This window comes from Chionomys nivalis, chromosome 11 (assembly GCF_950005125.1).
Source record: "Chionomys nivalis chromosome 11, mChiNiv1.1, whole genome shotgun sequence".
Taxonomy (NCBI): domain Eukaryota; kingdom Metazoa; phylum Chordata; class Mammalia; order Rodentia; family Cricetidae; genus Chionomys; species Chionomys nivalis.
In genome coordinates this window covers 16,590,487-16,605,739 of record NC_080096.1, presented here as the reverse complement: position 1 = coordinate 16,605,739, position 15,253 = coordinate 16,590,487, and the positions used below count along the sequence as shown (strand labels likewise).

The window sequence follows — 15,253 nt, the reverse complement described above, 5'->3', positions numbered from 1 at the left end:
GTTTTTCGAGACAGGGTTTCACTGAGGTTTTGGAGCCTGCCCTGGAACTAGCTCTTGTAGAGTTGTCTGGCCTTGAACTCAGAGATCCGCCTGCCTCTGCCTCCTGAGTGCTGGGATTAGAGGTGTGCGCCACCACTGCCCAGGGGTTACAGATGTCTTTACACCAAATGCCAGCCAACTTTTCAAGTTCCACACACAACACAAATTCTTTTTTTTCTGTACTTACGTGCCTAGCAGTGTCCTAAGGATTGCTGCTTCTGTGGAGGAGGAAACAATGCTAATAAAGGGAGGACTAGGAAATCAAATCAGACAATTTGCCCACGAGACTTTCCTCCAGACAGATGCCCAACCTTCTCATTTTAATAGCAACTTAATTCTAAACGGCAATGTCAAAATTTAGTTTTCAGCACCACACCAGAAGCTTTAAGTCACCAACGAGGGACGCTCACTGGGACATGAGGCGCTGCACCCACCTTTAATTACACCTAAATTCAAACCCTACCCCCCCCCACATACCTCTCAAAACCCATTTAACCCGGGTCACAGCCCACCCACAGGACACGCAAGCACAATGGTCGGCTGTGAGCCGCAGGGAAACACTGGAGTCCAGGATGCCAACAGAAATTCTCCTCGAGGCAGCGCTTGAGATCCCAGGATTTGAATGTGGTCAGACTCCTTTCACAAACACAATAGTAACATGCATTTCTGAGAAAAATTTTATTGGCCTTTTGGATAAAATTTATTTGCCAGGAAGGATGATCCCATCATACTGAAAAAGAAGAGATTGTATTTTTCAGAACAGCAGCACAGACTAATGCTTGAAAATTCTGATTCCGGCTACCTATTCTCAGACCTGGGCCTTCCTTTCAACCACCAACCCTGGGGATCATTTAACAAACCGCCCAATATTCTATCTTTAAAACAAGCTACCCACCAAACAGCACTGTATTTCACAGCCTTCAATCCCAGTAACAGTCACCACCACCAGAGATAAATCAGCTTTACCTTCTGCTGGAACCAGCGCATGGCTTCCTCTTTGCTGATTCTGTGTTTGGCCCCAATGCAGCCTGTCCTGCGCTTCTTGTCTGCGATGCTGAAACCTGGCCTGCCGAGCACCTGTGCCAGGAACAACCAACAGTCACCTAGCCAGTTTAGGGTCAACTGAAGATGGACAAGACACACATACTAGAGACCCATCTTCAAGGTGTCTAAACACTTACTGGACTTGGACACCCCTGAGTTGGCAGAACCGCCCTTAGCTTCTGGACAACATTACACTAGACACACATGCTCGGCAGGCTGTAACCTTCACACCTTTCTCCTTCCCACCCGCTGCCAAGCGTGTCAAGGATCCACAACTGCTTCCCTACCTTGTAAACTCCCATCTCTGGGAGGCTCTGATTGCCCTGCCCTCCACAGGCACCCACATGTATACAGGTAGAAACATCCATACACATGAAAATAAATTTTGGTGTGTTGGTGTGGGTCAGGACAATAAACCCAGCTGTGTGCCAGTAGATCCCAGAATCTTTAACACACAGGCGATTAAGATGGAGCTCAAGACCTGCCTGGGCTACAAACCAAGAACTTTGCCTTAAAACAAAACCCGTAACATGTACAATGAGGAAGCATTTAAGTTCTACAAAGCACAGAAAAACATATTTACCCCCTTTGCTCAGAACACTCCCCAAAGCTCTGCTGCTCTAACCTCTTGAGTTCTCACCTTCACGGATGTCTAGGTGTCTGAGTTTTAGGTGCCAGGGTTTCTCACTTTCACTTCTGCCTCTTTACTCTTATGAAAGAAAAACTCTGGCAGCAAAGCCATCGCCACATGAAAACCCCCACCTGAGCCCACACCTATTTCTATGCCTTCTGCATGGAATTCTTAAGCCTTAGGGGAAGACTGGAGGAGACAGGGCCGCCCTAGTCCTCCAGCCAACTCCAAGCCAGGCGCAGCACAGTCCCAGCCCAGAAAGCTTCATAATCGCAGGGACCAGGCTGTGTTGTGTGGTGCTGAACTTCTACACTTGCCACAAAAAAAGCCCTTCCTCCCAAGAGGGACACACGCGCAGACAAGACACAAGGCACAGCAAGAGAGTACCATGACCAACAGAGAGAAGCAGCAGCTCCCCGCCAGGCAGCTGGGGAAAGGGTAAGGAGCCATACCACATAGAAGTCCAGGCCGTAGATCCCAATGCTTGGGTCATATTTGATGCCCAGGTCAATGTGTTCTTGAATCCCAAAGCCGAAGTTCCCAGTATCTGAGAAGTTATTTTTCCGCAACTCATACTCCCGCACCTGAGGAGAAAATGCAGCAATCATGCTATTTACCACGCTCAAGAGCCACGCCAATACACGCTCCAACGAACACCCAGAAGGGCCAGAGTCAAACCAAGTCCATGCAACCTCGCCAGGAGTCCAGGCCATCCCTCAACAAAACCCACCTCCCACCTACAGATCCCATCAAATGATCCCAAATTCCAAAGGGCAGAAAAAAACCCAAGCAAAGAACACATGGGCATCTTTGAAACACCAACCAAAGTGCAGCTCAGCACTGCTGCACGTGAGCCCATCTTTACAGTCGCCTACACACAGACCAGCCTCACCTTCAGGCCTTTCTCCAGAATCTCTTCTGCCTTGGCTCCACGGACAGTACAATGAACAGCAATCTTTTCATTTCTCCTGATGCCGAAGGACCTCACGGTGTACCTAGCTGCAGGCAGAGGCAAAGAGTCAGGTAATGTCACACCCCCACGGCACGCGCTGCTACCGCAAACATAGCTCCATGACCGGAGCATCTACTCACATTCTAAGCAGTGCTCTAATGTGTTAGTTAACTTCGTCTCTAACTCAGGGAACAGACCTTTCAGCTCTAATCTACTCAGGCACACTTCAGGACTAAGAACCTGAAATACCACTAAAGTCTCCAGAGCTAGCTAGAGAGAACTATTATGCTCACTGAGAATTTCGAATGCAGTTCAGCCTAGCCTTTACCTGGCAGCAATCCTCCTGCTTCAGCCTGGGTTATGGGATTACTGGTGTAGGCTGCCACTCCCAGCTGCTCAGAAAACATGGCACCAATGTGCAGGAACCTGGGTTCAATCCCCAGGACAGAGCACAGAAGTGACAACCGGGTCACAGTCCCACGAACACACCGTGATAAAAGCTGTGTTTTCTAACAGCTTCCTGCACCCTGTCACCACTGTACAGACGATCCGAGGTCAGCTTGCCCAAGCTCACTGTCTGCACTACGTAAGAAGCAGTACCTAAGCCCTCATGACGGTTCACCCAAGTCCTGCATACAACAGAACCGGCTCCTCTCATGCCACAAAACAGGGACTCACAGCTGACGCAGAGAGCCTATTACAGCCAGAGGTGAGCAGCACGGCCAGGTGCCCGCCAGCCGGCAGAGTACCACACCCCTACTCTAGCTGGTGTTCCGGTTAGCCCTCCCCGGCCAGCCTGCCACCACTCACCTTTGGAAAAGACAGGTGTCTGGCCTGTGAGCTGCTCCAACACCTTGGCTGCCCGGGTCAGTCTGTCCCCGCTCTCCCCAACACAGATATTGAGGCAGAGCTTGCGGATGCGAAGTTCCCGCATGGGGTTCTCCTTTTCACCTTGATCTTGCTGCGAAGAGAGAAAAGTGACACGGCCGTCAGCATCCTCACGGCCGTCCGAGCCGAGAGGCCTGGGTACTCGCCACGAGCGCATCTTATTTATTCCCATCGTCCCAAGTCTTACGAAGGCCCTCAGAAAAGTCCCAGCCGATCTGCTTAGGAAGCAGGAAAGGGGGTCAATTCGGAAGTGTGTCTCTTCCTCCGCGCGGGCTGCACAGATACACAGAGCAAGCCTGAACCTTACGGGGGCCCGCATGTGGGGTGACGGAGACTACGGCTTATCAAAGGCCAACCAGACAAGAGACGAATACAATGCAACCCTAAAAACCCGACGGGACGCACGCGCCTAGGCGACTTCCCCTCCCCCTTCCGAAGCTGTCCCCGGCCCGGGGTACAGGAACCCGCAGAAGCTCCCCAGCACCAAACGGCTTCCAGGGCCCGGGACTGAGAACCGACACGGAGCTCGGCAGGCTCCGCTCGCACTCACTGCTGACTCCTGACCCTCGGGGCCCGCGGGGCCGCGGACCTGGATCCCTTCCTAGACCGGGAGGCGACGCGACGGGCGAGCCCCGCACCCGCGGCCCGCACAGCCCTGCCGGCCTCAGTGCCAGCAGCACCGCGGGCTCCGACCCCCTCCGCGCACCGGCAAGAGCGCCCTCGTGGGCCCCGCCGGCCTCGGATGGAGGTGGATGAAAGGGAGGCAAAGCAAGCTCTCGCATACTCACCGACATGATGGAGAACAGGAAGAGAGAGCAGGACTTCCGGCCCCGTGGCCTTATGGGTTAGGAGGCGGGCTTTTTAGCTGGGCTAGCAAACGAGATGGGAGTGAGGAAGAGCGGCACGGCTGTCACGGCGCCGCGCCTCCTAGTGGACAGTCCTGGGAACTGCAGTCATCTCCGGAGCGGGACCAGGTCTTGGATTGTCTAACGCTTTTGAAAACCAGGTAGACTTACTCATCCTACCTAGAGTCCGTGACTCCGTGAACAGTCTCAGGACTGTTCTTGAGTGATGACACCGCCCAAGGTTCATTAAACCAGCTGTGCACTGGGCTAGCGAGAAGGTCCTTCTTGCAGAGGACCTTGGTTTGGTTCCCAGCATGCACAGAGCTGTACCTCCAGTTCCAGAAGAGACCCCTTTCTGGCATCTACCGGTCCCAGTCATGCAAGCGGAGCACATGCAGGCCGGCAAAACACCCATATAAGTAAAATAAGCAAAATTTAAAAAATAAATAAATTGACAGATTATAGCCAATTTATTCTTTTATTTGTATGGAACATTTTATTTCTCCATGAAACACTCAGAGGTTAGGTCGTGGGAAACGACTTTAATCCGAGAACTGTACATTTCCTTCCCACATATTCTGCTGGGAAATAGAAAACGACATTGTGATCCATTTCACTACAAGTAAAATATTACACAATATTTACAGGAAAATATTAAATAACTCAAACACAAAAGTCAAGATGAAATAAACCTTTCCCCCCAGAAATCTCTACTCCAGTGCCCATAGCGGAGAATCCCGGAGTCTACAGATAACTAAGACCTCTCTGATGTAATTCCCAAAATGGAGAGGGGAAGAAAGGGGCTGAAATGGTGACGTCCTAGGGAACGTGTTTCAGTAGCAGAGCTTCCCGTCCCGGTCTATTGTAGAGAAACGCCCTGTGCAGGGAGGGAACCCCAGCAAGGCAAGCGACAGGAGGCCCCGGACTGAAGTTGGAAACCCCGACGGTGGACACTGCCTCTTGTTCCACAGACCAGTGCTCTCGGCAGCAGCCTGTCCCGGCACGAGAAGCGGTCACAGCAGCCCTTCATCTCCTTCAAGAACGCTTCAAAAACATCGTCTTTAGTTTGGACTGGGACAGGAACAGAAAGACCAGATCTGAGGGCTGCTTTGACAACAGGCACAGCGGAGTCACCCTCTGACCTCCTTTGGGGGACAGCAGTAGCCCCCTTATCCTCCCGGTGCACTCTCGGTGCAGTGGGCACAAAACCGTTGACCTCTGCCCTGGGATTGGTGATCTGGGGCTTGGCACTGATGGTCGCTGTGGCTTTCTTCTCGATGGTGACTACATCGTCCGCCTTCAGTCGGGTCGCTGAATGAGGCTGGGTGGGGCACTCAACACCCCCAGGTTGGGCAAGGGAGCTGGCGGGAAAAGCCCGGGAGTGGGGGAAAGGTTCGAGAGGAAGCACCCAGGGTGGGCGCATCATGCCGGGACGAGGAGGAGGAGGGATGCCTGGAGGTGCAGGAGAAGGTAGCCTTGGTGGAGGTCCTCGAGGAGGGGAGCAGGGGGAAGACCTGGAGATGAACCTGGAGGAGGGCCAGGAGGTCGGTCTGGTGGTGGCCCTGGAGCTAAAAGTCGTGGTAAAGGCCTTTGGATTCCAGATATTCCAGGTGGTCTAGGGAATGGAGGAGCCCTTGGAGGTGGCTCAAGAGGCCGTAAAGGTGGGGCAGGCCTTTGTCCAAGAGGCAGTGGTCCTGGCATGGGAGGGGCTTGTATCTGGGGAGGAGCCTGTTGTGAAGGGGCAGCAGAAGTGCCATCCCAGTGGGAATCCTTTTCATGAGGCTTCTGCGGTTGCTTTACCGCCTCAGATTTCTCAGAGTCGTCATCATCCTCAAAAAACTCCTCCACTTCTGGTCCTTCCTCGGGGGTTTCCTGACTTGCTATCTGAAGCATCGCATCATGACTTGAAGAGGAGCCAGTTCCTTCATGGTCTTCCCTGATTTTCCAGGCACACCGAAACACTCAGACCTGACTTCTGCTCCTCGGAGTGGTCTCGCTCGCTGTCATCACGGTGCCCAAACGCATCCCCCTCACTCTCGGCCTCAGATCTGTGGTATCATCAGTACTGTCGTCTTGCTTATCCTGATCCATGTCCTCAGGATCGCCATTGTCTTCTCTGGTACGGGTCGCGTCATCGTCATGACCTCACTGAGCAAGTTCTGGACTATACAACACGTCTTCATCGCATCTGCGAGGGCGAAGATCTAGAGCAAAACCCACTTTACGGCCATACATCTGCAGAACTTGAGGAGGAGGTGGGCCAGGTGCTTTTCTGCCAGAGGGCAAACATGGGGACACCATGTTTGAGAAGCGGAAGGATACAAACTGTCCGAGATGGAGGCCCATATGCCAAGGTTTTCTTAAGGATAGAGGGTGGCTGGGCACCAGGAAGTGGAATGTGCTGATCAAGATGTTGAAAGGAGCATGCAGCAAGTCTGCCAAAGGGATGCTCTCTTAACAGCATCAAAACAGCGGCTCAGTCGAGCCTCTTCTGTGCATATTCTACTTCTAGCTTTCCCAATTCTTTGTAAATATCTGGATTTTCTTTTATATAAATAAGTCGTAGAATTCATTCAAAGGTTTCCCGCAGCTTTTAACGCTTGTCTTTCAGTACTTTCTCATTTAACTGTGGCTGTTGCCTTGGGTTAAACTCCATTCCAAGGGGCTGGAGAGATGACTCCGTGGTTAAGAGCACTGACTGCTCTTCCAAAGGACCTGGGTTCAATTCCCAGCATCCACATGGCAGCTCCCAACTGTCTGAAGATCCAGTTACAGGGGATCTGACACCTTCACACCAATGCACATTAAATAAACCATAAAAATAAATAAATAAATAAATAAATAAATAAATAAATAAATAAACTTCATTCCATCCAGTTTCTCCATGTCCAGACCTGTTCAGGATCTTTCGTCTCCAAAACTTCAGCTCTGACCATCATGCTTGGTTTTTGTTCTTTTTCAATTCTCTTTTCTGGGTTTCCCTTCGAGCTTGGTCTATGGGGCTTCCCACTCTTGGTGGAGGATGTTGATCTTCGCCCCATGTTGATAATTGATATGATTTAAAAACAAAAACAACAACAACAACAACAAACACACCCCCTGACTATGGGGCTCCCGGATCAGCGAGGCCGGGTAGCAGGCGGTCCCAGCGTACTTTCTTGTATGGGGCCTTCACCTCTGCTTCTCCTAAAGTCAATTTATAATGTAACAATGTTAACATCGACATTATACAAATCACAGTAATTAATGGTTTAAGAGCCCTGAGCTGGCTGGTGGTGATGACACACGCCTTTAATCCCAGTACTTGGGAGGCAGAGACAGGCGGATCTCTGTGAGCTTGAGGCCAGCCTTGGCTACAGAGCAAGATCCAATACAGCCAGGGCTATACAGAGAAAACCTGTCTCAAAAATAAAACAACAAAACAAAACTAAAAAAGAGTCCAGAACTTGGGAGGCAGAGGCAGGCAGATCTCTGTGAGTTTGAGGCCAGTTCTACAAGAGCTAGTTCTAGGACAGGCTCCAAAGCTACGGAGAAACCCCATCTCAAAAACAAACAAACGAACAAACAAACAGAATCCTGGGTGGCTCAGATTACTTGTTCTTCATATAGAGGACCTGGATTTGATTCCCAGCAACCATGTGGAGGTTCACAGCTATCTGTACCTCCAGCTCCAGTGGACCTGATGCCCTGTTCTTCCTTCTGAGGACATTAGGTACACACATGTGCAAGGAGAGAGGCGCAGGAAAAGCACTCATATACACAAACTAATCAATAATAAGTAAAATTTTAAAATAGAGTCCTGAGCTGTGAACACAGGCAGGTGTGTGTGGGTTTGTTTCAACCAGTTAGTTGCTAATTAAATGTTTTCAGCCTCAGTTTCCCCCTTGTATAAAATATAGGTTCCTCTGTGTCAAAGGTGAAAATTTCGTGAATTGTGTAAGTCATTACTTTCATGGTAACCTACTATCTCCAAGCCACTCCCACCCTCCAAAAGAAGTAGTAGACATGATGGCTACAAAAGAGAGGACATGGAGAGAAGGAGGGGGAGGGGGAGGTGGCTTGTAGATGCGTCTGAGACAAGAGCATCAGTTGCAGACCGTGGGACCACACCCCAGGGTCACATGAACTTCTCAGCAGCTAAACGGAAAGATAAGGACCACCAGGATCCACGCGCCAGGCAGGAGCTGGCCTTGAGTGAGTCAGCTCCTCTAACAGGAATGCACAGGCAAAGAAGGACACCTATGGTTTGAAAAAGAGCCAGGCACCTCCCTTCTGCTGCCCCAATCCCGCTTTCTAACAGAAGCCCCCAGCCTTTCCGTGTACTACACAGACAGTGAAGAGGGCTCTTCTGGGAAGCTGCGGGGATGGCCGAGAGCCAAGAGGAAAGGCTTGCCTCTGAGCCTCTGCCATCGAGTGCAGATGGCCAGATCAGAACAGGGCTGTCAGTTAGACCCCGTGAATGGCACAGCAAGGGGTAGGGGGCGCTTCTTCAAGACTTGGAGTGGGACTGGCAAGGCAGGTAAAGTTCTCGCCAGGCAAGCTCGGTGACCTGAGTTCAATCCCCGAACCTATGTAAAGGTGGAAGGAGAGAACCAGCCTCACAAGTTGTCTTGTAACCGTCACACACCTGACATGGCAACATGCAACTTATACATATGTAGCTCAATGTAATTAATTATTAATTGTTGAAGAATTTCCTACATGAGCCCTGTATTGGTATCATCTCCACTCCTGCCGTTTCTCCACAACTCACCCCACATCCCTCTTTTCCTTTCAAACCTCTTAGAATCTGAATGTTGCGCTGAGGTGTGGATGGCGCCCACAACCTCCCTGAGAGGGCAAGTGGGGAGATCCTAAAGAAGGGTCAGTAGACCGGACCACAAGCCTGGCTCAGTGATCTTAACTGGATCTTACTGGCAGCTCCTGAGCAGAGCAAACACCTTACTTGTCAATCAGGACGAGAGTTCTGTGGAGCGGAGCAGGGGACTCTAAAGCCTGGAAAGGTTGAAGAAAGCAGAAAAAGGACAGAAAGCAGGTGAGCCATTTAAGTTCTTTATCTGTCTCGCCCTCTAAGAAATCAGCGAAGGGGGAGAGCAGGAAGGAAGAAGCGACGGGACACGGCGAAGGGTCGGTGGGAGATGAGCTAGAGTTCCTTGTCTCCTTCCCAGAGGAAGGGTTGCAGCCCCTGCCTGGAGTCTTAGGGTGTTCTTTAGAGGGTCTGTGATGGGGAACGCGTCAGATGGGGGGAAACGTGAATCAAATAATCCCACACCAGCTCCAAATAGGGTATAATAAGGTGTTCTTTATTAAAGGGAAACTCACAGTTCACAATGAGGAACAGGAATGGAATCCAACATCCAGGTGTAGCTAGCAGGGAGAGATAGTGAGGATGGACCTGCCAGCTTTTTGGTACCCCCAGGCCACGTCCAATCTGGTCCAGTCTCTCAAAGGCCATTGGCTGAAGGAGGTTCCCTATCATCTCCCCCTTTTGTCTAAATAGCAGAGTTCCAAAACCAATACAAAACTATATACAATAAGAACAGATATCAAGTATAAAAATCAGAATTACAACCAGCATAAAAGTATATATATATATATATATATATATATATTGGTTTTTTGAGACAGGGTTTCTCTGTAGCTTTGGAGCCTGTCCTGGAACTAGCTCTTGTAGACCAGGCTGGTCTTGAACTCCCAGAGATCTGCCTGCCTCTGCTTCCTGAGTGCTGGGATTAAAGGCGTGCGCCACCACCGCCCGGCTAAATGTTTTAATAATTATTTTATCCTAAGAAGTCTAAGTCTTGTATTAGAAATGGCTTGGCTAAGTCATAAGAGGAAAGTAACTACAACTATCTAGTCTTCAACCCTATCGAAGGCCTGAGAAGATATTACTTGAGTACACAGAAAGTGCAGTCAAACAGCTTCCAAAATGTGCAGTGTATGACAGAGACAACTGGCTACCTGGGCCAGTCTCATTTGCTACCAAAGTCTCATTTGCAACGTTGGAGCAATCAACTTTGGCTAAGGCCTAGAGTAACTGACAGACCATTTTCAGAGGCAGGAAAAATTTCAAAATCATCTTACCCTGTCTTGCCAAGGTTTGGTAGTCTTTTTTCTTGTATCTTGCTTGTCCAGTCTGGACACCATGCATTTTGTCAGTGGTCGAGGCATGGGCAGTTTTGCCAAGAAGAAAACAATTTCCAAATGTCTTCAGTGTTCAAATTCTCTCCGGAATAGATCAGTGCTACCAGGAGCAATTGTGTCTCACATCAACAGAACCCTAATTATTTAAATGTTCTATAGTTCTTTGAAGTGGTTGAAGATTACCTATCTATGTAGAATATAATCTCTATGTATCTAAAGAACCTGATTAGTTTAACTATAAATATGACAAACAAGGATGACTATTGACCTATAAATCTTAATACCTATATAACTTAAAGACTAAGACTTTACATTAGAATATTAAACAATCTTTAAACAACTGTGTAGCAAATGAGGACAATAACCTCAAAATTTAAACAATGTATAAGTCTTTTGATCAGAGGTATAAATGTATAATATAATATGATAAATATATCCTAAAATTGTACAAAATATACAAAATGTCTTTATTAGAGGTAAAAACATGCATGCATACAATCTGACAAAAAAGCTTTGCATAGGTATACAAATATTGTAAATAGAAATAGGAGACGTTCAATATAAAAAATATAATATGAATTTGTATCACTATATAAGAATCTATACCAATTAACTTGTCTAAAACAGTAGCTCACAAGTATTCACTCTGTTACTCACTATTATTATTATTAGTGTGAGTAAGCTCACAGTAATCTACCTATTATCCCATCCAATTTCCTTTTTTTAATTTTTTTTAAGACTAGTCAAGTATAGTAGTGAGAACAGGGTAATCAATTGCAAAATTTGTGAACAATTGCTAACAATTGTCATAAATGGCTGACTGTGAACAATCATCTGAAAGAACTCACTACCTTTGGACCAGCCCAATTTCCTTTTTTTGTGAGATCCCTGAGCCTACAAAATTTTCACCCCAACCCCCAACCCTATACCAGTTATAATCAACCCCTAATTGATGTCCCTAACCCTGAGGACAGACTTTGTTGGGAGAAGAGCCGTCATCTTCCAAAATTATTTCCAGCTATCATGGGGCGATGTTCTATGTGATCCTGTAAAACTAAAATGATGGGTAAGTTTAAAGATTACTGTCTGGTATAATTGCAAATGATCTCTGGGTAGCTGATAGGGTTTTTCTGTAGCTTTTACTTGGAGTTCTGGCCAGAACATTGTAAAAAGGTGCACCACTTGAGCTAACCAAGTTGGAACCATCTTGAGCAGCTGATACCCAAAATTGATCTTAAAGTAGCACTATCAACATCATAATGTCGTATCAACCAGGTAGAGTCATTGTTGTGGGACCCCATCTTCTTCTTGGAAACTTTAAAGATTACTGGCACATGTTGGGCTCCAAATAATGGGGAACACGTCAGATTGTGGGGACGTGAATCAAATAATCCCACACCAGCTCCGAATATGGTATAATAAGGTGTTCTTTATTAAAGGGGAACTCACAGATCACAATGAGGAGCAGGAATGGAATCCAACATCCAAGTGTGGCCAGTAGGGAGAGAGAGAGCGAGCGAGCGTTTTTTGGTAACCAAGGCCATGCCCAATCTGTTCCAGCCTCTCACTTGGGAGGCAGTGGCAGGGGGATCTCTGTGAGTTCAAGGCCAGCCTGGTCTACAGAGTGAGTTCCAGGACAGTCAGGGCTACACAGAGAAACCCTTACATCCAAATAGGCCCTATACATTGATTAAAAATAAATAAATAAAAAGCCACCTACCTAGTAGCAAAATGGAGGAAGGACACACATAAGCAATGCCCATAACAATGACTTTGCAGTCTCAATAAACACACAGAAAACAAAATAAAACAAAAACAATGTATAGTCTCACCCAAGGGAACAGAAAAGCAATACAATTTCACTCATTAGATTGAAAATTTTTCAAAAGATTGCTAGCATGGAATTCTGGTATTTCAATTGGGTGCGGTAGTGCAAACCAGGACTGTAATCCCAGCACTTTGAGGGGGGGCAGGGGATCAGGAGTTTAAGTTTGACCTTGGTTATCTGATGCCCTCTGTCAACAAAACCAAACAAACAAGCAGAGAGGTGCTGGGGAGACGGCTTAGCCAGTAAAACACTTGCTTGGCAAGCATGAGGACCAGTTATGCCTGTAACTCCTGGACTGGGGAGATGGATATATGAGGCTTGTTGAATAGCCAAATTGGTGAACACCAGGTCCAATGAGAGACCCTGACTCATGAAAACAAGAGGGGCTTTTCTTCTTTTTAATAAATGTAATTTTTATTTATTCATTTAATTTTTATGTGTGTTGGTATTTGACCTGCACATATGTCTGTGTGAGGGAGTCAGATCCACTGGAACTTGAATTACAAACAGTTGTGAGCTGCCATGTAGGTGCTGGGAATTGAACCCAGGTCTCTCTGGAAGAGCAGCCAGTGCTCTTACCCACTGAGCCATCTCTCCAGCCTTAGAGAGTCTTTTCTTAAGCTGCTGGGACAATATAGGCCATTTAGACCAAGTGTGATCTCCAAAAGCAGCCCAGTTTTCTTTCTTTCCTTCCTCCCTCCTTCCTTCCCTCCCTCCCTCCCTCCCTCCCTCCTCCCCTCCCTACCCCTACTCTCTTTCTTTTTCTGTTCTCTGTGTTTCCCTGGCTGTCCTGAAATGCTCTCTGTAAACCAGACTGGTCTTGAACGCAGAGATCCACCAGCCTCTGCCTCCCTGGTGCTGGGATTAAAAGCGTGTGCATTTACAACCATCTCTAACTCCAGCTCCTGGAGGCTTCTTTGCTCTCTTCTGGCCTCCTCAGGTACCAGGCTGATAGGCTCTTCCCAGGCTGTCCTGGAACTCAAAATCCTCCTGCCTCAGCCTCATAAGTACTGGGATTGCAGGCATTTGCCTGGTTACCAGTAACTACATTTCCACACCAAACACAACAGGCGCAGGACATGTTCAGTCTCACAAAAGTTCTGTCGAACCACTTAGGGAAATGGATCTGGAGACTTGAGCCCCGATGGGAAGCAAGTAGGTTCAGGGTCAGTTAGTAAATCAGCACAGGTAGTTAGGGGAGGGAGGGGAGAAGGAAGGCTGTTGGTGACTAAATCCAGCCAGAAACACTAAGTACAGTGGTGAGCAGGTCTGCAAGGGGACTGAAAGACGAAGGGGTGAGGGACAGAGCGACAGCGGCCTTGAGGGAGAAACAGTGAGAGGACCCCCCTCCCAAGTTGTCGCATGTCCCAGGGTGTGAGCGTGGCAGTCAGAGGACAACTTGAGGGACACAGGTCTCTCCCTCCGCCACGTAGGTCCCAGGGACGGAAGTCCGGTCATTAGGCTTGGTGGGAAGTGTCTCTACTGGCTCAGCCATCTTGCCAACCCTTATTATTATTTTTTCTACTGATTATCTTCTATTGATCTTTTGAAATTTCCTTTTTCCATTTATTTGTGCGTGGCATGTGTACGTTTCTGGGCACACGAGTACTGTACAAACATGCAGAAGTCAGAAGACAATTTTGGTGAGTGGGATTCCTCTTTCTACCACGTAGGTCCGGGGGATGGAACTCAGTAGTCAGGCTTGGTAGAAGAAAGCACCTTTACCTGCTGAGCTGTCTGTCCAGACCCTCCATTGATTTTCTTAATTATTTCTTACTATCATTTCTTGCTTGGAACTAATGGTTCCTAACTCACATACTTAATCGTTATTTTATTTTTTTGTTGCTGCAGATTGAATTAAGGGTCTTGCAAGTGAGTTACCACCCAGTCACACCCCAAACAGTGCACAGTGGTTAAAGCAAATTGTTTGGGTTTTGTTTTCAAAACAAAAGGGTAAAGAGTAAAAGCTAAGCAGACACACACGCACGCGTGTACACACACACACACACACACACACACACACATATAAGAATATATGAGATGGACCGCTGGCCTGCTGCATAATAAGCCCCTGTGCCAGCAAACAAATTGCCTGGGATGTAAACCAGCCCAAAGAGGGACTGGCTTCAAACTGCATAGGTGGGCGGTCCCAGTACACCTGGGTCTCCCTCCGCTTCTCTGGGTCATCTTTGAGAAGTCTCTTGGTCTCCTTGTCGCGAAGATGAAGCTAGACAACTGTTCCTGACTACAACCCTCTGGGAGATGTAGGCAGAAAACACTGGAAGGGAGGAAGACTATTAAGGGAGGGCACCGCTAGAGGCTGGAGCTTCCCACAAGTGGCCAGCAGGTGGCGCCAGCGAAGCGCCGACGCGTGGGTAGCACGGGATCCTGAGCAAGAACCCTGAACTGTAACTGTCTCTGTTTCTACCCCTTAATGGTCATGAGTCTGGGCAACCTGCTTGAGCCCTCTGAGCCTCAGTTTCCCCATCTGAAAAGTGAGGCTGGCCTTCTTCCTGAGATGGAGATATTTGCTCCAGAATGCACAGGCAACCTCCTGGAGCAAGAGTCAAGTCAATGCAGAGAATCCAAACAGTCCAACTGTGAGGCCAGCCCCTCCCGTCAAGGGCCTGGTTTCTCTCTCACCTCCATCTGGAATATTCTCCCTTCTGAGATTCAGAGCTGCTGGGAAAATTGAGACTTCATGTTTTCTTAGCCCCAGTTGTGTTTTTTTTTTTTTTTAAAGATTTTAAATTTAAATTATGTGTAATGTGTGGGGGAAGAGAGCGTGCACACGAGAGCAAGCGCCCCTCAGAAGTCAGGGAAGGGTGTGGGATCCCTGGAGCTAGAATTCAGGTGGATGTGAGACTCTGGGATCAGTGCTG

The 15,253-nt window shown here is 48.3% G+C and overlaps 1 protein-coding gene and 1 pseudogene across 1 annotated transcript; both read right to left on the bottom strand.

Moving 5' to 3' along the window:
* Positions 1 to 536: 536 nt before the first annotated feature.
* On the bottom strand, positions 537 to 4,388 carry Rpl11 (ribosomal protein L11). Its single transcript, XM_057784749.1, has 6 exons — positions 4,343 to 4,388; positions 3,477 to 3,627; positions 2,607 to 2,713; positions 2,167 to 2,298; positions 1,006 to 1,116; positions 537 to 769 (listed from the first exon to the last, which is right to left on the bottom strand). The coding sequence occupies exons 1-6, from the start codon at positions 4,346 to 4,348 to the stop codon at positions 740 to 742; spliced, it is 537 nt and encodes a 178-aa protein (XP_057640732.1). The 5' UTR covers positions 4,349 to 4,388; the 3' UTR covers positions 537 to 739.
* Positions 4,389 to 5,258: 870 nt separating this feature from the next.
* Positions 5,259 to 7,440, bottom strand: LOC130883593 (WW domain-binding protein 11-like; annotated as a pseudogene).
* Between the last annotated feature and the right edge of the window lie 7,813 nt (positions 7,441 to 15,253).

Coding starts and splice junctions, on each gene's coding strand:
- Rpl11 (XM_057784749.1), bottom strand. Junction 2,714..3,476: donor GACACCTGTCTTTTCCAAAG/GTGAGTGGTGGC, acceptor CTCTGCCTGCAG/CTAGGTACACCGTGAGGTCC. Junction 2,299..2,606: donor TTCTGGAGAAAGGCCTGAAG/GTGAGGCTGGTC, acceptor TTTTCTCCTCAG/GTGCGGGAGTATGAGTTGCG.